The following is a 26,854-nucleotide window of genomic DNA, read 5'->3' as shown; positions in this document are numbered from 1 at the left end:
GGGTTTGAACCGCCAGCCTTCTGGTTAGTAGTCAAGTGCCTTAGGCACTATGCTACCAGAGAAGGGCTATATTAAGTGATTCAGTGCACTGCACTGTCCTACAGTGTAAACTCAATAGCATGTACAAATGAAACATATTTATACTGTAAACTTACGTTCTTTTTTCCTTCTTCTTTTGAATGCATTATGTTTAGTGGTTGTAGCCCTCTGTGAAGCTGGTGCTGCTCCTTGAAGTGATTCTCTATTTAGAAAGATTAATATAAAGACATTTTTATATGTACTTCATTTTATTTAAACTAGTACAATATTAGTGGGCATAAGATCTCCTTTTAAATGATTGTGAAAGTTAATCATCAACAATATACTTTTCAGTTTGGAGATGTTTAGCATAGGTCTCATTTATATGCTTTTTTGTTCTCATTAGGCAAGAAGTTATGAAATGGAATGGATGGGGATATAATGATTCCAAGTTCTTCTTCAATAAGAAGGGCCAAGTTGAATTGAGTGGGAAAAGGTAACCCTGGTTTGTTTATTCTTTCTTTTGTTTCTTCTTTCAGTGAAAAATTTTAAGCATATGTATAGATAGAGTAATATAATGACTCTTTGGCTTAACAACATTTTGCCATAATTGCTTTTTATTCTTATAGTATTTCAAATCCTGACATTGTCATGTCACCTCTAAATATTTCCATATGTATCCTTTTAAAATATTATTTTTTAATAAAGCCACAATAAGACTATTATTATGCTCACCCAAAAAGCAGTCATTTTGTTATATTAATTATCCTAATTTTGTAATACCTAATTCATATTTTCTCAGTTGTCTTAGAAAGGACTTTTTATAGGTACTTTGTTTGAATAAGGATCCAAACAAGGTCTCCATCTACGTCACCACCCAATCTTATAATGACTTGTTGAAAGGAACTCCATTTTTAAATCTGGGAGTTTCCCTTTGGGTGTGGGTTATCATGAAAGTAGAACAATTTCAGGTCTGTGTGAATATAAATAGTACCTTTATTATTAATTTTCTGGAGTATATTAGGTAAAAAAGTGCTGACTAGCTTTCGTGATATTTCTGAAATGGTTTTGGTAGTATAGAAATAAGAATTTGAAAGGATATTTGTATGTTACTGTTTGTTCCAAATACAAACAAAATTGTAAAATGAGTGCTTAGTTATAAGCAACACAGCACTCACTACTCTTGCCAAAAATTTTTGTTTTATGTATTGAATTTTAATACAACTTTTGAAAGGGCTGTGAGTGTGAATATGTAATACTTGAATGCTAACTCTAAAAAATAAAAAGTGAGACTAGGAGAAAAATTGGGTTAGGTGTGTTATACATCTGTTCCAGTAATACACTTTGGCTTAGTAACTATTGGGCATTAATATGCTTAGGTTATTATTGTTATTTTTTTAAAAACTTAAATGGTATTTCAATGTATTAAAATGTCAGGAAGAAACTTTTTTTTTTTGAGGAGTTAAAGTTCTTTTTATTTAATTTTCTTTGAAACAAAAGCATTCCATTTTTCTGGCTTATAAGTACTTTGAACCTGAAACAAAACCTCAGAAATAGTAATTAGAAACTAAATTTAATGAAGTTATGAAGATGTACATTTGATACTTGTCTTTTAATAGGAAAAATAACAATATTAACTGTTTTTTTATTCCTGTCCTTAAGTTTGACCAATATGTTGATGGTGGCTTAGTTGAAAAAGTATGTAATTCAGATAGAAAGCATTTCTGGTTAAAATTAAATTTTCGATCAGGACCACAGTCTGTGCACGCTGATAGAATGGAAGAAAAATGTGGAACAGAACAATGAAATTCCTTAAAAAACAAAATAAAAAACAAGAACTACTGAACTGGTTGGCCTTGGTGATTGCAAAAACAGCAAGGAGGGTCACATATTCTGACCTCCTCTAATCCCGCAAGAGGAAGACAGGATTACCAGCAGTAACCTAAGGCCTATTCCTACAAGGCCAGACATGATGCCTCCCTCCAGCCCTTTCACCAACTGTTCCTCCCAAAGCACCCACCACTTCTCTCCTGGGTTCAGTAATTCGCTGCAGGGGCCACACAGAGCTCACAGATTACGGGGTTTATTAGGGAAGCACCACAGGCTACAATTCAGCTTCAGGAAAAATGCTCAGTCTCTCTCCCAGCCCACTGTCCCTCAGCCAGCAGTCTCTTACAGTCTCTTTCCCAGCAGTGCTGGTCCCTTGGTGTCTCACTCAGCAATCCGTGTCTCTTGCGTCTCTTTCCCCGCAGCGTGTCTCAGGAGCCCGTGTCTCTTTCAGCAGCATGTCTTCCTCAACCAGCAGTCAGAGAGAGGGTTCTGCCTCTAGGAGGCCTCCTTTTGAGCCCGACGGGGTGGTCAAACTAGCCAATTATAACATCAGAACTCTAAGCACCTGAGAGAGAGTGGGCACCTCCCAGAACATTGTTTTGTGCCGCTCCCAACAGAAATACTCCAGGTGGACACCTTCAGCAATCAGGAGCTCCTCAGTTGCTCATAGCAAATCCCACTTTGGAGTTTACAAAGACTTATGGGTAGAAAAGCCACACAAAGTAATTTACTACACTGCAGTGATAAAAATGATGCTGTAGATTGCATGATAGAATTTTGCAAGACCAATGACTTATTCATTGAAAATACCTTTTTTCAACAACGTAAATGATGGCTGTACACATGGACTTTGCCAGATAGAATGCATAGGAATCAGATTGACTACATCTGTGCAAAGAGGCGATAGAGAAGCTCAATATCCAAAACAAAATGGGAGCTGACTGTGGAATGGACCAACTGCTCATATGCAAGTTCAAGTTGAAGCTGAAGATGATTAAAACAAGTCCATAAGAGCCAAAATATGACCTTGATTATATCTCTCCTTAATTTAGAGACCATCTAAATAATAGATTTGACATATTGAATGCCAGTGACCGAAGACCAGATGAATTGTGGAATGGTGTCAAGAACCTATCCATGAAGAAAGCAAAAGGTCATTAAAAAGACAGAAAAGGAAGAAAAGACCAAAATGGATGTCAGAAGAGACTCTGAAACTTGCTCTTGAATGGAGAGTAGCTAAAGCAGATGGAAGAAAAGACAAGATAAAAGAGCTAAACAGATTTCAAAGAGCAGTTTGAGAAGACAAAGTCAATGAAATGTGCAAAGATATGGAGTCAGAAAACTGAAAGAGAAGAACACGCTCAGCATTTCTCAGGCAGAAAGGACTGAGTAAAAAACTTAAGCCTCGAGATGCAATATTGAAAGATTCTATGGGAAAAATATTGAATGATGCAGGAAACATCCAAAGAAGATGGAAGGAATACACAGAGTCACTGTACCAAAAAGAACTGGCTGATGTTCATCCATTTCAGAAGGTGGCATATGATCAAGAACCAATGGTATTGAAGGAAGAAGTTGAAGCTACACTGAAGGAATTGGCAAAAAACAAGGCTTCAGGAATCGATGGGGGGGGGGGGATACCCATTGAGATGTTTCAACAAAGGGGTGCTTCACTGGAAGTACTTACTTGTCTATGCCAAGAAATTTGGAAGAAGCTACCTGGTCTACTGACTGGAAGAGATCCATATTTGTCCCCATTCTAAAGAAAGGTGATCCCACAGAATGTGGAAATTTTTGAACAATGTCATTAATATCACATGCAAGTAAAATTTTGCTGAAGGTAATTAAAAAATGTTTGCAGCAATCTATTGACAGGGAACTTCTAGAAATGCAAGCTGGGTTCAGAAGAGGATGTGGAATGAAGGATATTATTGCTAATGTCAGATGGATCTTGAGTGAAAGCAGAGAATACTAGAAAGATGTTTACTTGTGTTTGAGTGTGCAAAAGCATTTGTTTGTGTGGATTATAACAAGTTATAGATAGCCTTGAGAAGAATGGGAATTCCAGGACACTTAATTGTGCTCATGAGGAACCTGTACATAGACCAGGAGGCTATTGTTTGAGCGGAAGAAGGGGATACTACATGGTTTAAAATCAGGAAAGGAAGGTGTCAGGGTTGTATCCTTTCACTGTAATTATTCAATCTGTATGCTGAGCAAATAATCCAAGAATCTGGACTGTATGAAGAAGAACGTGGCATCGGGATTGGAGGAAGACTCATTAACAACCTGCGACATGCAGATGACACAACCTTGCTTGTGCAAATTGAAGATGACTTGAAGCACTTACTGATGAGGATTAAAGACTACAGTCTGCAGTATGGACTATACTTCAACATAAAATGAAAATCCTCACAACTGGAACTAAGCAGCATCTCAATAAAGGGAGGGCAGACAGGACCCACCCCCAGAGGCAGGAGAGGAAGGGGGCACCAGAGATGACAAAAAGCTGCAGGATCCAGGTAAGGGATGGTACCTAGGACCCACCTCCAGAGACAGGAAAGTGGGGGAAGCAGGATCCAGGGAAGGGGTGGCAGACAGGACCACCCCCAGAGGCAGGAAAGGGAGGCGAGGCCGGAAAGGTTTCTAACAGCTAAGGGAGACAAACTTGTCTGTCAGTTTGTCATACTGTAGTGGCTTGTGTGTTGATGGGGAGGCTTGAGGCTGTGCCACTGGTGTTTCAAAACCCAGCAGTGTTGCACATGGTGCACAGGTTTCAACGCAGCTTATAGACTGAGACAGACTAGGAAGAAGGAAGAGGCCATCCACTTCTTAAAGAATTAGCTAGGGAAAACCTTATGAATAGGAGAGAAACACTGTCTGATACATTACTGGGCAACTTTATGAATAGCTCTGAAACATTGTCTGATACAGTGCAGGAAGATGAGCCCCTTAGGTCTGAAGGCACTGAAAATACAACTGGCAAAGAGTTGCCTCATCAGAGTAGAGCCAACCTTACTGATATGGATAAAGTAAATCTTTTGGGACCCCTATTTACTGATGCGGCACAACTCAAATTGAGGAGAAACAGCTGCAAACATCCATTAATAATTGGAACATGGAATGTACAAAGTATGAATTTAGGAAAATTGGAAGTTGTGAAAAATGAAATGGAATGCATAAAGATTGATATCCTAGGCCTTAGTGAGCAGAAATGGACCAGTTTTGGCCATTTTGAATCAGACGACCATATGATCTACTATGCTGGGAATGACAATTTGAAGAGGAATGGTGTGTCATTTATAATTGCACAGGATGTTTCAAGATCTGTCCTGAAGTACAGTGCTGTCAGTGATAAGACCAGTTAATATGACTATTACTCAAATTTACGCACCAACCACCAAAGCCAAAGATGAAGAAATTGAAGATTTTTATCAACTTTTGCAGTGTGTAATTGACTGAACATGCAGTCATCCATGGTGCAGCTTTTTGAAATGCAAAAGTTGGAAACAAAGAAAAATCACCAGTAGTTGGAAAATTTGGCCTTGGTGACAGAAATAACACTGGAAATCGCATGATAGAATTTTACAAGACCAACAACTTATTCATTGCAAATAACCTTTTTTCAACAACACAAACAGCAGCTACACGTGTGGACTTTGCCAGATGGAGTACACAGGAATCAAATTGACTACATCTGTGGCAAGAGTCGATGGAAAAGCTCAAAATCTTCAGCCGAAACCAGGCCAGGAGCTAATTATGGAACAGACCATCAACTGCTCATATGCAAGTTCAACTTGAAGTTAAAGACAGTTAAGTCCACAAGAGCCAAAATATGATCTTGAATATATCCCTCCTGAATTTAGAGACTATCTAAAGAATAGATTTGATGCATTGAACACCAATGACTGAAAACCAGAATTGTGGGATGACATCAAGAACATCATCCATGAAGAAAGCAAGAAGTCATTAAAAATACGAGAAAGAAAGAAAAGACCAAAATGGATGTCAGAAGAGACTCTGAAACTTGCCCTTGAGCGGAGAGTAGCTAAAGCAAATGGAAGAAATGACAAGATAAAAGAGCTGAACAGAAGATTTCAAAGAGAAGCTTGGGATGACAAAGCCAGTTATAATGAAATACGCAAAGACCTGGAGTTAGAAAACCAAAAGGGAAGAACATGCTTAGCATTTCTCAAGCTGAAAGAACTGAGGAAAAAAATTTAAGCCTCGAGTTGCAATATTGAAAGATTCTATAGGCAAAATATTGAATGATGCAGGAAGCATCAAAAGAAGATGGAAGGAATACACAGAGTCATTGTACCAAAAGGAACTGATAGATCTTCATCCATTTCAGTAGGTGGCATATGTTGAAGAACCAATGGTATTGAAGGAAGAAGTCGAAGCTGCACTGAAGGAATTGGCAAAGAACAAGGCTCCAGGAATTGACAGAATACCTATTGAGATGTTTCAACAAATGGATGCCCCGCTGGAGGCGCTCACTTGGCTGTGCCAAGAGATTTGGAAGACAGTTACCTGGCCAACTGACTGGAAGAGATCCATATTTGTACCCATTCCAAAGAAAGGTGATCCCATATAATGTAGAAATTATTGAACAATATTGCATGCAAGTAAATTCTTACTGAAGATAATTCAAAAACAGTTGCAGCAGTATATGGACAGAGAACTTCCAGAGGTGCAAGCTGGATTCAGAAGAAGATGTGGAATAAGGGATATATCATTGTTGATATCAGATGGATCTTGGCTCAAAGCAAAGAATACCAGAAAGATGTTTGTTTATGTTTTATTGACTACGCAAAAGCATTTGATTGTGTGGATCATAACAAATTGTGGATAACGTTGAGAAGAATGGGAATTCCAGAACAGTTAATTGTACTCACGAAGAACCTGTATATAGACCAGGAGCTTGTTGTTTGAACAGAACAAGGGGACACTGCATGGTTTAAAATCAGGAAGGGAGTGCGTCAGGGTTGTATCCTTTCACCATACTTATTCAATCTCTTATTGAATCTCAGATTATTCAAATAATCTAAGATGCTGGACTGTATGAAGAAGAACATTGCATCAAGATTGGAGGAAGAATCATTGACATCCTGCGATACGATGACGACACAACTTTGCTTGCTGAAAATGAGGATGACTTGAAGAATACAGTCTGCAGTATGAATTATATCTCAATATAATGAAAACAAAAATCCTCACAACTGGACCAATAAGCAGCATCACAATAAAATGAGAAAAGATTGAAGTTGTGAAGGACTTGACACTTCTTGGTTCTACAATTGTTGCCAGTGGAAACAGCAGTCAGAACATCAGACAATGTATGTTGTTGTTATGTGCCACATAGCACTGGGAAAATCTGCTGCAAAGGACCTCTTTCAAGTGCTGCAGAGCAAAGATGTGTCCTTGAAGACTAAGGTGCGCCTGACACAAGCCATGGTATTTTCAGTTGCCTCATATGCATGTGAGAGCTGGACAGTGAATAAGGAAGACCGAAGAAGAGTTGATGCTTTTGAGTGTGGTGTTGGCGAAGAATGAAATGACTGTGGACAGCTAAAAGAACTAACAAATCTGTCCTGGAGGAAGTGCAGCCGGAATGCTCCTTGGAAGCAAGAATGGCCAGACTTTGTCTTACATACTTTGATCATGTTATCAGAAGGGACCATTCACTGGAGAAGGATGTCATGCTTGGTAAGATGGAGGGTCAATGAAGGAGGGGAAGACCCTCAACAAGGTGGATTGACACAGCAACAGCAGCAGTGATGGGTTCAAGTATAGCAAGGATTGTGGAGCTGGTGCAGGACTGTGCAGTGTTTCGTTCTACTGTGCATGGGGTCGCTATGAGTTGGAGATGACTCAGCGGCACCTAACAGGAACAACAATAATAAATGGAGAAAAGATTGAAGCTCTCAAATGTTTCTATTACTTGGTTCCACAGTCAACACCAGTGGAATCAGCAGTCAAAAAATCAGACGTCCTATTGCACTGGGCAAATCTGCTACAAAAGACCTCTGTAAAGTGCTGAGGAGCAAAGATGTCTCTTTGAAGACTAAGGTGCACCCAATCCAAATCATGGTGAAAAGTCCCCTCATATGCACGTGAAAGCTGGACAGTAAATAAGGAAGACTGAAGAAGAGTTGATGCTTTTGAGTTGTGGTGCTGGTGAAGAATGCTGAAAGTACCATGCACTGCTAAAAGAACTAATAAATGTGTCCTGGAAGGAGGGTAGCCAGAATGCTCCTTAGAAGTGAGAATGGCCAGACTTTGTCACATCTACTTTGGTTATGTTGTAAAAAGGAACCATTCCCTGGAAAAGAATATCATGCTGGGTAAAGTGGAGGGTCAGTGAAAAAGGGGAAGCCCCTCAATGAGATGGATTGACACAGTGGCTTCCATGATGGTCTAAGGTAATGCAAGGATAGTGAGGCCGCTGCAGGACTGGGCAGTGTTTTATTCTGTTGTGCATGGGGTCGCTATGAGTCGGAGCTGACTCGACGGCACCTAACAACTTCTGAGCTGGTTGAGACTGGAGGACGCCCCAAAAGTGTCGTGCTGAGATAGTCTTTAAGCCTTGAACCCAGACTAACTCCTGAGATCACCTTGTAGCTAAATAACAAATAAGCTAAAAACAAATGAATATCACTCATAAGTACTTTGCTCCTTTAGAAAGTCACCTAGTGAAATCAAGTGGTCAATAGTTTAAAACAAAGATGAGAATTTAAAGGATCAGGGAAACTAGATTAATGCAGATGAAACATCCAGAAAGAAAATAATGAGAATGTTCATGCATTGTGAAGAACATAACCATCGTCACTGAGCAACTTGTAGAAAGTGTTGATTAGGAACCTAAATTGCTATGTAAATGTTCAACAAAATCACTATTATTAAGAAAAAAATTAAAATTTATCAGTGTTCAAATGTTGAGTCTTTTACGTTTTAAATGATAGAGTAATTCCCAATACAATAGAAACTTGTCTGTGGGGAGGCTTTTCAAAGTCTTGTAGAGGGGAACAATGAACTTTCTCAACTTAAAAAACTGACTTACTCTCCTCTCAGACATTGTCTTAATTTCTCTCTCTTTCTTTGTACCTTGAAGGTACCATTGCAGATAGTTACTTGTACATCAATACCCATCCACTCCCACTACTGTTCAGTCAATTCTGACTCATAGTGACCCTGTAGGACAGAGTAGAACTGCCCCATAGGGTTCACAAGGCTAGAAATCTTTACAGAAGCAGATTTCTACATCTTTCTTCCACAGAGCTGCTGGTGGGTTTGAACTGCTGACCTTTGGTTACCAGCCGAGGACTTTAGCCATTGAACTACCAGGGCTCCTTACTTTAGCACAGTACAGTTAAAAATACGACATCTACAGTCTTCTGTAGAGTACTGTAGACTCTGTAGTGGTTTGTATTAGAATATGTATGTGTGAATGATTAATCACAAAAATATCACAAATAATTAACTTTAGTGGGTCCTGTGGATTCAGAATCTGGTTCAAATTTTTGAATGTTCTGGCAGTTCATTTAGGTTAAGCTGAAAAAGTCCAACTTACGTATCACAGTAAGAGACTGATATTAATATTAGAACTACACTGTATTCATTGATGATTAGATTATTTCTTTCTCATTGTATGGAATACTTGTTAATACCATTCTTGACATTAACGTATATAGAAAACAAAATTTGCAATTTGGAGAGCATAAAATCAGAGTACAGAAGATTCAATAGTCTTGAAAGAGGTTTTTACGTAGGCTGTAATAAAACCAGAGAATTTACCTGTTAGCCTTAGAAATTGGAAGATTGACACCACTGTTATAAATTCCTTAAAAGTCTCATTTCTTTGCATCATTGACCCCTGAGTCGTAGTCCACTGGGGGAGGGGGAAAGTAGGGGTAGATCTGTCTGGCAGAGCCTAAAGGGAGACCAAGAAAGTGTAAACCTGGACATTTCCTTTAGTGGAAGATAGCCTTTGCCTCCCACCAAGACTCACGCAGAGGGCAAGTCCCCAAACAGAAAGGAGATTTAGATGTTCTGGGATTAAATATGTAGCAATGTGGTAACTAAATAATATTCAATTCCTGGTTGGTGGTTCCAGAAACATCATTTACCTAGTCACAGACAGGATAATAAATTGGTCTGAATTGGATCGTAGCTTTCTCTATATCTGAACTAGTTTCTTGGAGATAATGGGTGAATTAGTAGATTTCTCTGATTTTTAATCAGAAAAAAATTATAAACTTTTTGTTTTTACTTTTATTGTGAAAACATATACAACAAGACATTTACTAGCATAACAACCTCCACATTTACAATTCAAGGACATTTGATGACATTTTTTATGTTGTGCCACCATTATTATAAACATTTTTAAAGTTAATAGTAACTATTACTTGAGTGTCTACTGAATTATTTTATAATAACTATTAAGTGAGTAGAGGTATTTCTTAAAATTAGAAAGTTGAGGAGTAGAGAAGTTAAATAGTTTATCTTGGATCACCTGCTAGTGTGGAATTGAGATTGAAATGTGCTTTTAGTTTCATTCTTTTTATGTTCCTTTTATATTGTGCTTGTGAGCTCCTTCTTCAGATAGTCAAACCCATCCCTGATCTTATTCTGCAGAAACCTTCTATATTCTGTACAGCAGCAGTAGAGATAGTCATGCTGAATAACGTTTTCCTATGGCAAAAATTCCCTTCAAAGTTAGAAGCATAGGAATATTGGGATATTATTCCTAAAAGAGAAAAATGGAATTTGTGGCTGCAAAGGATGAGTACAAGAAAATACGGATTTGGCTGAACAGTATTAATTCACCCAGCTCATATATTAATAATATTAGATTCTGAGGACAGTTTTTGAAATTCTTTGTACAAGCTTTGAATTCTGGCAGTGTGGACTGAGCAAATACAGACTCTTTGTGCTCTATAAACACATAGATAATGATGGATAAAATACTGCAATAAAGAAATATAACAGCTAGAAAGAAAGACGGAAATCCTTAGGTGCCAGCAACTAAGAGTGACTCGGTGAAAATTTATGGACTGATCCCTATTTCTGATCCAAAGAATATTGAAAAGCTGAGAGATTTTCATAAGCAAATGTAGTTGATTGTATATACTTTTGGGAGAAGACTTTTGACATTTTCAACCCAGCCATTAAGTTAGAAACAATTAGTCTAATCTGGTATATATGTGTGAGGGAAAAAGTAGATCTTTTTTTTCTTTTTTTTTCCTGAACACATGCTGTCTTCTGAGCAAGTTTGTAATTTGTCAGTTTATAAATCCTTAGGTTTATAATCTTGCTACTCTTATTCCTTCTAGGTATTGATGAAGTGTGTCTGCCTGGGTTTAAGCAATGTAAGGGAATACTTGAGAGCTAATGCTGTTGATTTCTATAAACTAAAAATTTTGAAAACTGTCATTCTGTGACTTTAAAGGTGTCATACATTATTTGGTGCTTACACAGTGTAAGTTATATAGACAAAATTTGTTTGTTACACTTTGTATTTTCAGTAGCATATTTTTTCTTTAAAGTTTTGTCTGACTACAAAAAAGCTATTAAATTGGTTAGCAGTTATTTGCTGCCTCTCTGTACACTGCCACGTAGTAGAATCAGTCACTTTGTCTTTAATCTCTGTGAGTCCCAATGTGTACTGCTGTCTTGGATGTTTATGTTCACAGGTTTTTGTCTTTCCAGATAGACTGATTTTATTGGTCTTAAAAACTTGTTCTGGTTCTATTATAATCTTATAATTTATAATCTTAAATTGTCTACTTTAGTCCTGAAGGAAAAGTGGTAAATTGATCTCACTTTATGATGTTTTACAACAAAAACACTTCTTAAAGTTCTTCAGCTGATCTTCATTCATGATAAAGATCCATTCAGTAGTCATACTGTTTCAGCTGTTGGTATAGGCTTTTTGCTTTCCCCTTCTCACATTTCTGATAAAAGTTACATGTTTCCTGGCCACATGTTCACCTCACAGGTTAAATGTCTTTACATCTTTGATCAAGCTAGGTTGTAAATTCCTTAGGAAAAGGGGTCATGATATAATGCCTTTTTTTAGTGCAGTCTTGTAGGTATTAAATAAATGTTTGTTTATATACCTGGATGTAAATCTGAATTATTTCACAGTAGTAATGAAGTCAAGGAGTTCTGGTGGCATAATGGTTAAAGCATTCAGCTGCTAACCATAAGGTCAGCAGTTCAAACCCACCAGTTCAAACTGGGAGAAAGATGAGGCAGTCTGCTTCTGTTGTAGGTAAGTTCTACTCTGTCCTATTGGGGCGCTATGAGTTTCAGTCAACTCAGTGGTAGTGGGTGGGTTGGGTAAGCAAGTCATCCCATACCTGTTTCTTAAGTTTAATCAGTTTAATTCCTTTAACTTTTTTTCATATTGTTTCTTTTTATCTACTTACTTCTTTGACTGCAAGGTTTCTACATGATATCATTTTATGGGCTTTGTGATTATTAATTCTCACTTCCTTTACTATTTTGCAAATCTCAAGTAATTAGAGGCAAGAGAAAGTACAATTTAAAAACTTACATTGTGAAAAGGATCTTTTTTTAAACTGTAAGTTTAAATGCTGGAATTGTAGATACTGGAGCAAAGTCTTAAATCCAAGGTTCTGCCAAGCAAGATATTTCTTCAGAGTCTGATATTATAGATCCAGAGGTGGTGTCATAATGAGTTTATTTTACTGGTAGAATTTATTTTTAAATTTTATATGAGTGTAACACTAACCTTGTATCTATATAGTTTTAAGTATCTTAAAGGTGTTCACTTTTTTATTTTATGGAGGGAAATAATGTTATTTGTGAATTAAGGAATTCACAAAGGTCTCAGGATGATTCTGTCATGAATATCAAGAGTCTACTGTATTTTAAAGAGATTCAAAGTAATTGTATAGTTAAAATTTAAAGGCCTAGCATTAAAACCTAATAGTTCCAAATTGGTCTTTTTTAAAAGGCGTTTCTAACACATAGTAGCAAATGTTAGTACCCAGAATTTATGCTTTAGTCTCAGCTAAAATGAGGAGTGTCATGTGCTGAATGTCTGTCATTGGTTGTTGTAGCTATGTGCCCTATACTTTCTTTCATTCCAATTTCCTTTGGCTTATGAAAAAGTTATTTAACACAAAATCAAGCACACCATTTCAGTTTGATTAAGGCTTGTGTTTTTTAAACTTTAAAAATGAACTGCTTTGATTAAAACATATTTCTTTTTCTTCTTTTTTTCCTTCCATTTACCATTTTTCTTTTACTGGAAGATGTAAAGATTGGTTTGAGAATATTGGATGGCTTTTTTTTTTTTTAAGTTGTGATATAGGTGAAAGTTTACAGAGCAAATTCACTTTCCGTACAGCAGCTCACACACACTTTGTCTCATGACATTGACTACAATTTACCACAATGCAACAGCTCTCCTCCCACTTCCTCCTGATAGTTACCTGTTCCCTGTGTCCTTCCCTCCATCACTTCCCCCTTCAGCTGTCTCTCTGTGCATAAGCAGCCCTTCTATTCTCTTATGATTGATCTCTCCAAGGTATCTACCTAATGTAAATATTCAGCTCATATGCCTGTCTTTTGTTTGGCTGGAAGCCACAGGAGTAGGTTCAGTTCCTTACCTGAAAGGCTGCCAGGGGTTGTAGTCTCAGTGGTTCCATCAGGCTCTATCAGATGGATGGCATTTTTGTTATGTAATGTGAAGTTAATGGAAGTTAACATCTGCTCAGAGCCCATGCTTGTGTTATAAAACTTAAAATTGTATGACAAAAATGAGTGCAATCTGTTAAAGATTGGATCTATCCTTTAACATTGAATTCTGAGTGGTATAAACATACTTAACTTTGTGTCAGAGTATACATATCATCTACTGCTTTGGGTTTTTTTTTTTTTTTTGACATTTTTCTAAAATCAAAGTAATTTTTTTTAGGTTAGATGGATGCTAAAAGCTTTTGCAAAGCTTTTACTCAAGCTCTGATGCAATGCATGGGAAATAATCTTGAACAAAAGTATTCCACTTTGAACATTTAAAATAGCTTTTTGAGCATATAAATAGCTTGCTAAAACATTAATATTAGTCTGTTTTCAATATTGGTTTAATTTTTTCTTATCTTGGAAAGATCTTTCTTCCACTTCAGTATACATATACATAAAACAAAACAGCTATGGGAAAATGTAAGCTATCATCTTGGAAAAAAATTAATTTTGACCTTACCTAATGCTTTATACACAGATTAATTCCAGAGGGATTACAGACTAAATGTATAGGCTAAAGCTATAAAACTGCTGCAAGAATATATAGAATGTCTATCTGAATTCGAGGTAGGCAAAAAGCATAGTACAGAAAGCATTAACTCTAAAAAAAAAAAACCAATTAGACAACATTAAAATATGGAACTTCTCTTCATCAAAGACATAGGAATTGATACTCAATCTTATAGGTAATAGTGGAATTCATCCATGGCGGTAAATCCTTATGGAAGCCGACTGCCTCATCTTTCTTCCACAGAGCAGCTGGTAGGTTTGAACTGTTGAACGATTGGTTGGCAGCCAAATACTTTAATCACTATGCCACTAGAGCTTCTAAAATATAAGACTTGTGTATTGATGCTCAATCCCATAGGTAATAGTGAAATTGAATTTAAAACCATAATGAAACATTATTAGAATGTCTAAAATTAAAAGGAACTACAACACCAAGTATGGGGAGGATGTGAAACATGTACAATTCTCATACATTGCTTGTGGTAAACATTTGGAAAACTGTTTAGCAACTTCAACTAAAGCTAAACAGATGCATAGCTTGTGGCCTAGAAATTCTATTCTAGTTATAGACCAAACAGAAATGTATGTATATGATATGTTCTCCAAAAACAAATTTAAGAAACTGTAAACACTTTAGTTGTTTGTCAGTGATGCAGTGGAGAAAGAAATTGTAATACAGTCATAGATGGTATTCAGCCATGGAAAAAAATGAGCTGCAAGTACATGTAACAGCATAAATGAATTTCACAAACCTAATATTGAGCAAAAGGAGGCACACAAATACATTTACTGTTTCATTTAAAGTACAAAACAGTCCAAACTAACCTGTAATATTAAAAGTCAGATGGTAGTTCTTTTGCTGCGTATGAAGGTAGTAAGGCCTAGAAAGGGACATAAAGGGAGCTTTTGGGGGTACTGGTGATGCTCTGTTTCTTGATCAGAATGCTGTTTACAAGGGAGGTTTACTTTGTAAAAAATCCTGTGTACTTACTATTTGCCCTTGTATTTGTATGTATGTTATACTTTAATATTTTATAAATAAGATATTTACAAAATCAAAAGTAAACCAGCTATAATGTAGTATTCTTACTTGGCTATCCCATCATCAATTTTGGGGGAGGTGGAAATAGAGAAGATTCAAGAACATTATAGTGAAAACAAACTGTTGAATATGGCAACCATGATTTTCTAAATATCATTCATAAAGAATTATAGAAAAATGATCTCAATTGGAGTAGTGGCAATGGAAGAACCAGATTAGAGCCAAAACATTATAGTGAAAAAAACTTGCTTAATATGGCTACAGTAATTTTTAAATATTATTTATAAAGAGTAATAGTCTCTCTTAACCATTAATGGAAGCAAAATCTAAACTTTAAATTTAAATGAAGATACCTTTCTCTAACATTTTACCTTCTTTATATCTCAGATACCCTCTTAGTGGCATGATCTTACCAACTTTTAAAGATTGGATCCAAAATATCCTTGGAGTAAGTGTGGAGCATAAAACTACCTCTAAAGTAAGCAAATAAGAATGATTAGTAACATGCTTAACTATCTTTTTAAAAAATCCCCAAGTATGTTTAGGCAATTAGATTTATCTTTTAGTTTGTTAGTTACTTCAATGCATTTACCATGTTTTTTTTTTAAAGAAGGCTACCAGTTATATTGACTTTGTAAGGTTCTCTAGGAGCAGTTTATTTTGAGTCTCAGATCTAGATGCCAGTCTTAGAATTTATGAGAGATTTATCTGGCAAATTATTTATCTTTCTGAGCCTCGTTATCCAAATTTGAGAAGTGGGAGTAATAACTGCCTGTTCTTCCTCTCACAGGGTAATAGTGAAGTTCAAATTAGTCAATTGTGTGGGTTCTTTGCTAAAAAAAAAATGTAAGTTGCTGTTATTTTTAGACTGTTTAATAGACTAATAATAATCTAGAGTTAGTATGGAATAATACCACATTTAATACTAGGGCACTTTGCCATGTGTGAGTGCCTGAGCCAGCTGTGATATCCATGCATAGTGGGCATGTGGTATAACGGGTAGTGGTATTCGTTGCAGTTGGGTTGGCCTCCACCTCTACCTCATGGGGACCCTGTTTTTTTTTTTTTTTTTTTCAATTAGGAGAGTTAGAATATATGCAGAATTACAAAAAAGTAAAAATTATGATATGAGTGATAGAAACTTTTAGTTTGTTCATACAGTTTCACTTTTTTGTAAGATTAGAAAACATTAAACTCTCTATATCAAATAAAATATATAGCATTTCTTTATATTATCATTTTGCCATAGCATGTATTCTGCATGACCCTCTTAACTGAATATAAGTTCCCTATGTGTAAGACAATGTTTTACACTGTCTTCTCGATAGTATCTAATGTGAGAAACTGTAGATATTCAGTGAGTACTTGTTAGATTTATTTATAAATTCATAGTTATTTTATTGCAGTTACATTAGGCTACTAAACCAAATTCTTTTAATTTTTTTGAAAAAGGTCTCTTTTCTCATCTTTTTAGTTCTTTATCTCTTTCTCCCCTTTTTAAGAGACTTAATATGAGACTAAGAAAATAAACAAGTATCATATTTTTCGTTAAATATTCTTATATTTTTTTTCTGAATATTATGCCATAGCTTTTTTTTTTCCATAGCAGATTTGATTTGGCCAGCCATTTATAGAACTCTTTCTATATGGTAGGCATGATATTAGGTACTTTTCACAAAAGTTACTATATTTAACTTAACCAACCTTCCTTACAGTAGCCCTGTAAATTTGGTAGTGACAATCATTTAACAGATGAAGAAGCTAAGGCTCATAGAAGTTAGGTGACTTGCCCATGTCGTGTACATTTAACTTTAAAGTTGAGGATTTATTTTTCAGCTTACTAGTTGAAATTGAGTTTAATTATGTTGTAAGTTTTAAAGCAGCCCTATAAAGTAGGTTTGTTGTTGTGAGACTTCTTTTCGATGTATTTTAAAATGGAAATCAACATATAAGAAATGCTAAGTTTTATCTAAAGGTAAAATGTGGATAATGCAAAAGTCAAGTGGCTTTCCTCCACTCTCCTTAATTTAGAATTGAAAATTTGAAGCTTCACTGTTTCCCCTGTTCTTCATGACAGTCATGATGCAATGAAAAGGCAGGCCATAGAACCAGAAGAGAAATCAGGACTTCAGTATCTTATGTTATAGCAGGTGATGAATCAGGCTGGTTATAGTTAATGTGTCTTCACAAAGTTGATTTCCATATGTATTATTTGGTATTTTCCTGTGCTTCTGCCTTACTTGGATGTTCAAAACAGAATAATACTACTTTTTATAGTCATTCTCACTCAGAGATAGTCAAAATTTATTTTTAGAAGTAACTTAAAGAAACCAATTTTATTTTCTAGACATCCTTAAACCCTAGTGATACACCTCCTTCTATTGTAAATGAAGATTTTCTTCGTGACCTTAAAGAAACTAATATTTCATATTCACAAGAAGCAGATGATCGAGTATTTAGAGCTCATGGTAAGCTATTTTATGAGTACTATTAATTCTAAATTGGAAAATTTCCTATAATTTAAGATGTTTCTGCATTTTTCTTTTTTAAACTGTGAAACAGGTCATTGTCTTCATGAGATATTTATGCTCAGGGAAGGAATATTTCAGCGAATTCCTGATATAGTTTTATGGCCAAGTAAGTTTTTTTTTTTTTTTTCCTATCATTAATTTAGTATCATTAAATCTTAAATTGGAAACTTAAATTGTAAAAGATAAAGATACCTATATTTTTAGAGATCTGATTATCCTGAATTGTTGGTGTTAATGATTGATTTTATTTTTCATGATTCAGTTTTTACTTTGAATGTAAATAATATTATTGGGATGTCATTAGAAAGATGTATTTTGGTTAGTTTGAAAGCTTCGCAAAATTAGTTTCTATTAGTGATACATTCAGTTGTATAAAAACTATTAAATTGATGACTTCAAACTAATAAATTTTTAAAAATAATAATTTATTGACTTGTAGGATACAGATTATACTGTTCAAATGACTAAGTGAGTTGTTTATAATATATATACACACACATTGTCTTTGAAATACACACACACACATTGTCTCTGAAATGAATAATTAAATTTGGAGAAATTAATTTCATGCAGGGATTTGCCTTGGGATAGATAATGGATGAGCTTTCTATTGTTATTTTACTCTTGGTGATGATTAAGCTCCAGACATACAAACATAAACATACACATACACATGTACATGTATATGAATATACACATACACACATATATATACACATACATATAGATACACATTCATATATATATATATATATATTATATATATGTATATATATAATATATATATATGGTTTTTGTACTCATCTCTTTTAGCAGACAGTTTAAAAGACAACAAGTATATGGTTCTTTGCTGTACACAATTGTCTTGTCCAAAAGTTCCTTGATCATCTTCTGGCTCTTTTTTCTCTTTAGACTCTATAGGAGGAATACATAGAGTATTTTATTTTTTAATAAATTGGTTCATTCATATACATTCAGTTCTTAGATATGATTCTTCTACTTTGCAGGGACTATCTGAGGAAAAGAATCATACTTTAATATTAGACTAGGTGGGACATGAAATAAGCAGGAGGAAAACCCAAGAGAATATGTAACAGAGATAAAATTACTTTCTTGATAGTTGTGATGTATATTCTTCTGTGCATTCAGGATAAACCAAAAACCAAACTCACTGCTTTAGAATCGAATCCATTTCGATCCATAGCAACCTCTCCTTGGGTTTCTGAGGTGGAATGCCTATGGAAGTAGATTCCCCAGTCTTCCTTCCGAGGAGTGGCTGGGGGGTTTGAAACGGCAGCCATCTGATTAGCAGTCATATGCCTTAGGCACTATGTCACCAGAGCCCCTTGTATTTGGAATAGTGATGAAATAAGTTTTCTTTCTATTTTAATTTGTATAGATATTTAAATGTTCCTGGAAAAATAAAAGAAAAAGATATCCTCAAATAGAAGAAATACTTTTGTTTTGCCTGTTTCTTTTTATTAGCTTTAGGCTACTTCTACCAAGATTAAGGATAAAGTTCATTCCATCTTTCACTGGAAAAAATAAAAGCAAAATTTATCAACTTTAAGTCCTCACAGAAAATCTAATAGAACATTCTTTGATATATTTTGAATAGAACTTTTAAGTGTGCCATCTGTGTATTTTCTTCATGTGTTTGAATATTAAAATGCTAAGAGCATACTATGATGGGAATATATGTCTTGTTTTAAGAAATTCAAGTGTTTGTAAAAATCCAGATTTGGGAAACAGATGGAGTTAGTCATTGCACAGAAGATTCTTTGCTTTATAAAATCCTTTGGTTAGTTCCTTCACAACATTGCCCTTTGGTTTTTTTTCCCTCCAATCCTAATTTTCCCTTATCAATACATGCCTAGATTTTTGCACTAGTGTTAAAGGTTACCATGCCTCAAGTTTCTTGTCCCTCTCATATACCACTGAGGTTAATTTTTCTAAAATACTCTTTTTGCTGTCTTGTTCCACACCTCAGACGTCTATATGAATGGTGTATTGCTGACTACATCAAGTTTATACTTTTATTCTGTTGAATCTTTCAGTGTTAAGTTCTTGAAAATAATTTGTTTTCCAACAGCTTATCCATTCACTGAGGTTTTTATTTAACTTTGATGTAAGTTTCCTGTTGGTGATAAAATCTTTTTAAGATACCCCTTTTGCCATATTGGTCCCTTCCTTCAAAACCTCTAATAATGTCCAATTACCAGTCAAATTGAGTTTTAGAACCTCTTAGCATTTAAAATCTTCTACCATTAGATATTTGTCACTTGTATAAACTCTTTCTTTGATAAAGAGTATTCTTTAGTTATTTACAATAGGAAAGAATTCATGTACAATACATTGTTATTTGCCATCAAGTCAGCCCCGACTCATAGAGACCCCTCCTTGGGTTTCCAAGGCAGTATCACTACGGAAGTAGGATTGCCCAACCTTCCTTCCGAGGAGTAGCTGGTGGGTTTGAACCACCAGCCTTCTGGTTAGCAGTCAAGTGCCTTAGGCACTATGCTACCAGAGCTCCTGTACAATACATTATGTGTAATATTTTAACATAATTCAGAAACCTAGCAGACAACCCCTAACCAAGTGATGAAAGTTAACATCATCAGAAATTGTCCACATCATTTGCCTCCGGATATAATGCACTGAGAAAGACAATTCTCACCAAAAATGTATGACCTGAATTTAGTCATGAAGAAATCGTATGCAAACCTGAAATGAGGGATGTTCTATGAAATGACTGGCCAGTACTTTTCAAAAGTGTCAAGGGCATGAGAATCAAAGATAGATTGAAGAACTGCCTTAGATTAAAGAAGAGTATGGAAGAATGATAACTAAATGCAGTGTATGATCTTAGATTTGACTCTCGTCCACAAAAGAAGACATTAGTGGGACAATTGGCAAAATTTGATTCAAGTATGTAGACTAGTTAATTCAAGTATGTACACAATAATAGTATTGTGTCAGTACTGATTGCCTGGTTTTGATAATTGAACTATAGTTCTGTAAGATCTCCCCACAAGATACTAGATGTTTAGGGATTCTGGGGTATTTATAATGTAAATATTTATTTTGGTTATTGATTTATATCTAAAGCTATTTCAAAATAAAAGTTTTTAAAATAAATAATATCCTGTTCTAATATACTTAATGTGTTAATGAGTAAATAAATGAGGAAAAAGTTTAGACACTAAAGAACTTTATAGGTGCTTATCTTGCAGGATTATTCATATTCCTTTGATTAATTTATTTTCCTTTTTTTCAACAGCATGTCATGATGATGTAGTTAAGATTGTGAATCTAGCATGCAAACATAACCTTTGTATCATACCAATTGGTGGTAGGTATTGCACCTTCTGAATTTTAATATGATGTAAACTTGTGTCATCTCACTAAAACAATATTTTTGTAATTAGGATGTGGTTATTCTAAAATCTGTGGTGCTCATTACTGTTCTTAAATGAAGCCAGCTAAACTGTTGGAGATGTGAGGAACTATCAGATCCTGACTGCTTTCCCATATGGATTAGAGTTGAAGCTATAATTTAACAACAAAGCAAGTTCTGATTTAGTAATTACTTTTGAACTTGTAGTTTTGGAGAGAATTTTATTTTCCAAAGGCTAAATATAACTAGTATATTGAGAAGGAATGCTATACAGGTGAAAGATTAGCCAGTTCAGTAATGACCAATGCAGTAATGCCTGTTAATACAGAAAACTAATGCTGTTTTTGAATTTTAAGACAAATATGATGTCTTTGGATCTTTTACCCACCACAATGTTTTACCAACTTATATGAGCCAAAGGAAATTACTAATACTGACTGAATGCCGTTGATGGAATGGAAATGGGGCCCCAGCAAATCCAGAGACTCTGGATTCCCTCTTCAGTTAATGCTTTACTTGTTGAATTCATGGGGAGACAGGGGGAGGGGCACACAATGGCACTTTTTATTATGAATCTTTTTCTGATTTCAAATGACAGTGACAAGTAAATAGTGGTTCCTGATTGTAGGCATCATGTTCTTAACTGACAACTCATGATTTCACCTCGTAAAATTAAGCTGAGCCCTGTAGATCAGCATCCTCTATAATTCTTACTATGTACAGTTGTGACTTCCACATGTTTTCTGTCCATAATGCATGGAAGTACCATTTAAGAAATTATTCTGATACATAATTACATATATCTGGTGAAGAACTGAGAGCTCTATGTTTTTCTTTATTGGTGCCAAAAAAGCATTTTTCTTTGGACAACCAGTGTCAGGGAGAATCAGCAAGCAGTACATTGTTTAAATATTTGTATTTATTATTTATTCTATATTAAAATATCTTTTTCACCTGAGAACATATAAACTTATTTTTGTATACTGCATAATCTGGACAATCCTAACCTGTTTATATTCTAATTTATTAAACTCTTTTTGGTATGGGAATATAAAATACTATTTTAAATGATAAGGGAATCTCATAATGGTAATAGAAAGGAGGTAGTGGTGTCTCTAGTATTTTAAAGGATAGGTATTTTTTCTTTTAAGTTACCTCTTGCAGTAATCATTAGCTTAGAACTTTTCTAATCATGTTTTTGGAGTTCCACAAATTGCTAGGGGCTTCACTTGAGTGTGCCATACCCAGGGAATGGAGTCATGTCGCACTGCTCTCAGCTCCATAGTATTTCTTCATTTTGGCACGCAGCATAAAATAAAGGTGAGTTTGCTTTTAGTGTGTTAGCATTTGCAATTCATATTTTGCAAGGTAGAAATAGGTATCACTTTCTTAGCAGGCATATCTGTACTCTGTATTAGTGGTTTACCTTAGAAATATAGCTAAAAATAAAATATTTAAGTGTTAAGTGGTTGTTTTATATTTTGGCAGGAGGAACAAGTGTTTCGTGTGGCCTGATGTGTCCTGCAGATGAGACAAGAACAATTATTTCTTTAGATACTTCACAAATGGTATGTAATAATTCACCTGATTTTCCTGTACTTCTACCTTGAAATTACTGTTGTCTTGTGTATAGACTATGATTATAATGATAGTGTCTTAGTCTTGTTTCTTTAGAGGAACAAAACCAGTGAAGTGTTTTTTATAATTATATGTACCCACTTTTCACTTACTGACTCTTGTTATTCAGTATTTCATATTTATGACAACTTTGAAAAAATTCTTAGGCAGTGCCTCTGGTTGTCTTGGTCCCATGCAGGGCTGTGAACAGGCCTGGGGCAAACTGAATGATATACTGAAGGCCCTGGTGAGACTATACCACTTGATGGATAGTGGCCAATCGGCCAGGGCACCTTCTCCCATTCGTTTATGATGACTTGATCCATGGAGGGCATGGGGTGATGGTGGGACAACACGAGGTTGCCGGGTGAGGGCAAGAAGCTGCTAGGGAAGTCAGTGGGGGGAGGTGGGAATGGGAGGAGTTGTAAGGGAGCCAAGCAATGCTGTGGGACCAGGGTGGATACAGGATGAGTGGGGTCCCTGTCTAGGATAGGTAGCAGGACACAGCAGGTGGTAGGCAAGTGTTGGATGCCATCACCATCCCCAACCTTCCTGGGCTCTACTCTGTTGGAGAAGGGGCCCCATTGCACTGTGTGCATTCTCAAATGCTCTGGGGCGCCTGATGGACAGTGAGCAACTAAGGGGGAACACCAGTGCCAAAGATGGAGTGTGGCCCCTGACTTTCACATAATGCTGACTTCACACAATGACCTGGTTTTTGGAACCCAGGTATGTTGATAAGTGTGGAGTAGGTTTACAGAGATATTTACTTCCTGGGAATGGCTTATGTATTTGGTGGGGCTGGCAAGCCCCTAATCCATGGTCGGGTGGCAGGCTGAAGGCTTCTGCTGACTCTTGTCCAGAGAACCAGAGATCAGGCAATGAAAAGTATGCAGGAGAGAGCATTGCCAGAACATACATTCATATGCTGAAGGGAAGCCCTGCCTTCAAAGAAACTCCTCTTTCAACTGATTGGCTGCTCACATCATATCACAAAATGGAAGGTGATTACATAGTGTCTGCCATACCACTGAGAATCATAGCCTAACGAAGTTGACATATAACATTAGCAATCACAGATGGTTTTATGTAATATAAATCAAAACATACATTCACATACATCATCTCATGTAGTGGTTAATACAGCCCTGTGGGAGTCCCTGGGTGTTGCAAAAGGTTAGCATGCTTGGGTACTAACCAGAAGTTTAAATGTTCAAGTCCATTTAGAGGCATCTTAGAGGAAAGGTCTGGCAATCTACTTCTGAAAATTCAGCCATTGAAAACCCTGTGGAGCACAATTCTACACAATTATACACATAGGTCGCCATGAGTTAGAATTGATTTGATAACAGCTGGTGTGGTGAGGTGTGGCATAGCTTTTTGAATTAAGTAGTGCTGTATATGTATGTGTTCCAATTTGTAGTTTGATCAGAGACCTCTATTTTTGTATTATCTGTTATGTCTCTTCCTTTCTATTACTAACTAGACTTATCTGCATTAGTTATTACCATGAAGTTGAGCATACCAAAGTGCAAATAAAGTTTCCTTGGAATCCAGAAGAAGATTCTGTATGTTACTTGATTGCTCAGCCAGACAGAAAGTATGGAAGAGTATGCTCTTGAAAGTAGAAAGTAACTCATGAAGATTCTTATATATAATATAAATTAGGCAAAATAACTATGTTGAAAAACATTTTTTTAGTTGATAGTCAAACATTTGGTAAGTTGGACCAGATGATACTCAGTTTCTTGTTTTGAGCATGAGGCAGGGATTTTTTTTTTTTTTTTTTTAAGTTTTCATTGTGATTAGGGTGAAGGTTTACAGAGCAAGTTGGTTTTCCATTCAACATTTCATATCTATTTTGTTGTGTAACATTGATTGCAGTCCATACAGTGTAACAGCACTCTTCCCACTTCCTCTCTCTGGTTACCATTTCCCTTGTCTGTCTGTCCTATACATTCTTGCCCTCGGACCTTTATCCTTGGATACATTTTGTTTTTCACTTGGGGTCTCTGGTTCCATTTTGTATTGAAAATAAAGTAAGGCTATCATTTACTATGATAATCAAATGTTTTTGCAGGTCTTTTCTAATCTTATGGCTACTTTCTGATGTTTCTAAATTAGATAAGATTGCTAACTATGTTAACAGTAGTGCAGATAGTATTTGTAGAATTTAAGGACCTTTGTACGCTAAGCTTTTTAAGTGTAGTATCTCATTTAATCCTAACAGCAAGCCTCTGCATAGGTATTTTTATTATCCACATTTTACAAATGAGGAAACACTAAACAGTTCAGTAATTTGCCTAAAGTTAGAGATAGCATTTAATTAAAATTAGTATCTGATTGAAGACAAAGCCTGTATTTTTAACATATACTGCCTTTCTTATCATGTCATATTGTATAGTTAGGGATAAGTGGAGGTTTCCAATGTGGCTGGGGGAAACTTGCTTAATTACTATTTTTGTCACTTGATGCTTTGAGTTATAAAGCCATATATTTCCTGAGAAAAATGCATGCTAGTAGTTCATGGAGATCAGACTTCATTTTTCCTTTGTAACAGAATCGAATCCTCTGGGTTGATGAGAATAATCTGACGGCTCATGTAGAGGCTGGCATTACTGGACAAGAGTTGGAAAGACAGGTATGTTACTTTTTTTGTTGAGGTTTTCGAAACTGCTATGTGCCCACATTGAATGAAGTACCTTTCATAAAACATTCATTCACTTGACAAAGTTGTTCGGTTTCTGTTCTGGCTAAGGCATCAAGCTGGATGACACAGTAGTGAATAAGACACTGCCCCTACCCTCAGATGGCTTACACTAGGAAAGAAAGTTAGGTAAATAGACAGTTCTGATTCAGAGTGGGAATTGTTATATGAGGACCAAATGTGGTGTTATGACTTATCAAATAGAGTTACGAAAGCATTGGCCAAAGAAGGTATCACAGGACATGGCATTTAAAATGAGACTTGTCTGAGTGGGAGTTAGCAAAAAAGAGGAGGAGGTGAAGAGAGGAATCCGGGTGGATTCATTGCACTTTCCAATACATAATTTTTTGAGAACTGCTCATCATAAGTTAGTGAAACTCTCAGCATCCTTTGAGCACTTTTTTTGGATCCTAATGATTTTTTGGAAAGGTTTAGGCTTCCTTCACAGATTCTAAACAGGTAATTGTTAAATTGTAGTAATTCCTTTTAAATCTCCTCAAACATGGTCAAGATCACTATAACTCAGCTTTTATAAACAAGAATTACAAAGTCCAGTTTGTTGGTGATGTACTGACCGCTTTGCTTAACTTGGGTTATATCTCTTTTCAACTCTTCAACAGGATGTAGAGAGAGATATGATATAAAAGTGATCTTGTTTTTATTACTCATTTACTTTTTCTTGGTGATTTGATTAAAAATTTAGTAAATCATCATTTTAATAATATGGAATAAAATGTCCTCTTATATTTAAGACTTAAATATAGCAGAAAAAGATGGTGATGTTTTAACATCACCATCATTAGCTGTTTAAGCTTAAGAACGCTATTCAATTCTGTTTTCTCAATCACTTTTGTTGTACTCCAAAAAAGAGGGTTAGATTTCTATAAACCATGCATACTGGCTAGATGTTTAAAAGCATTTTCATTTGACATGTCTGAGTAACCACAAAATAGGCTCTTATCTAATCTTCCCTGTATTTATTATCTGGCTAATCTTTAACCATAGTTGGAGCTTTTTTTGTTGTTCTTGGTCTTTCCTGCTTAGAAACCTTCAATTTCTCCCCATTACCCATTTAATAAAGACCAACTGTTTTTAGTCTGTCTTCAAGACTTGTTACAGTCTGATTTGATTCTGTCCTTTTAACCTTAACTTCCACTTATTCTTTTCTTATGTTCTTTTTGTTTTAAAATTTTATTTTATTTATTGTGATTTGGGTGAAGATTTGCAGAGCGAATTCACTTTCCATGCAGTAGTTCACATATACTTTGCCTCATGTCATTGACCACAGTTTAGAATGCAACAGCTCCCCTCCTACTTCCTCCCCATAGTTACCTCTTCCCAGTGACCATCCCTCCATACTCTCCTGCTCGCTGAGCTGTCTCCCTGTGCATAAGCAGCCCTTCCTTCTCCCATGATTGTTCTCT

The 26,854-nt window shown here is 35.7% G+C and overlaps 1 protein-coding gene across 1 annotated transcript in view; it reads left to right on the top strand.

Annotated features, from left to right (window-relative positions):
* Positions 1–26,854, top strand: part of AGPS (alkylglycerone phosphate synthase) — a 219,465-nt gene that overhangs the window by 41,218 nt on the left and 151,393 nt on the right. The window contains exons 2-8 of the mRNA XM_007938213.2: positions 425–514; positions 15,566–15,656; positions 17,526–17,646; positions 17,741–17,815; positions 20,990–21,061; positions 22,595–22,674; positions 25,284–25,364. Of these exons, the coding sequence (XP_007936404.1) occupies positions 425–514; positions 15,566–15,656; positions 17,526–17,646; positions 17,741–17,815; positions 20,990–21,061; positions 22,595–22,674; positions 25,284–25,364 (610 nt within the window). The remainder of the gene's footprint in view (positions 1–424; positions 515–15,565; positions 15,657–17,525; positions 17,647–17,740; positions 17,816–20,989; positions 21,062–22,594; positions 22,675–25,283; positions 25,365–26,854) is intronic.

This window comes from Orycteropus afer, unplaced genomic scaffold (assembly GCF_000298275.1).
Source record: "Orycteropus afer afer isolate SDZICR_OR568_19922 unplaced genomic scaffold, OryAfe1.0 scaffold00001, whole genome shotgun sequence".
Classification (NCBI taxonomy): Eukaryota; Metazoa; Chordata; class Mammalia; order Tubulidentata; family Orycteropodidae; genus Orycteropus; species Orycteropus afer.
This window is presented reverse-complemented; position numbering and strand designations above follow the sequence as displayed.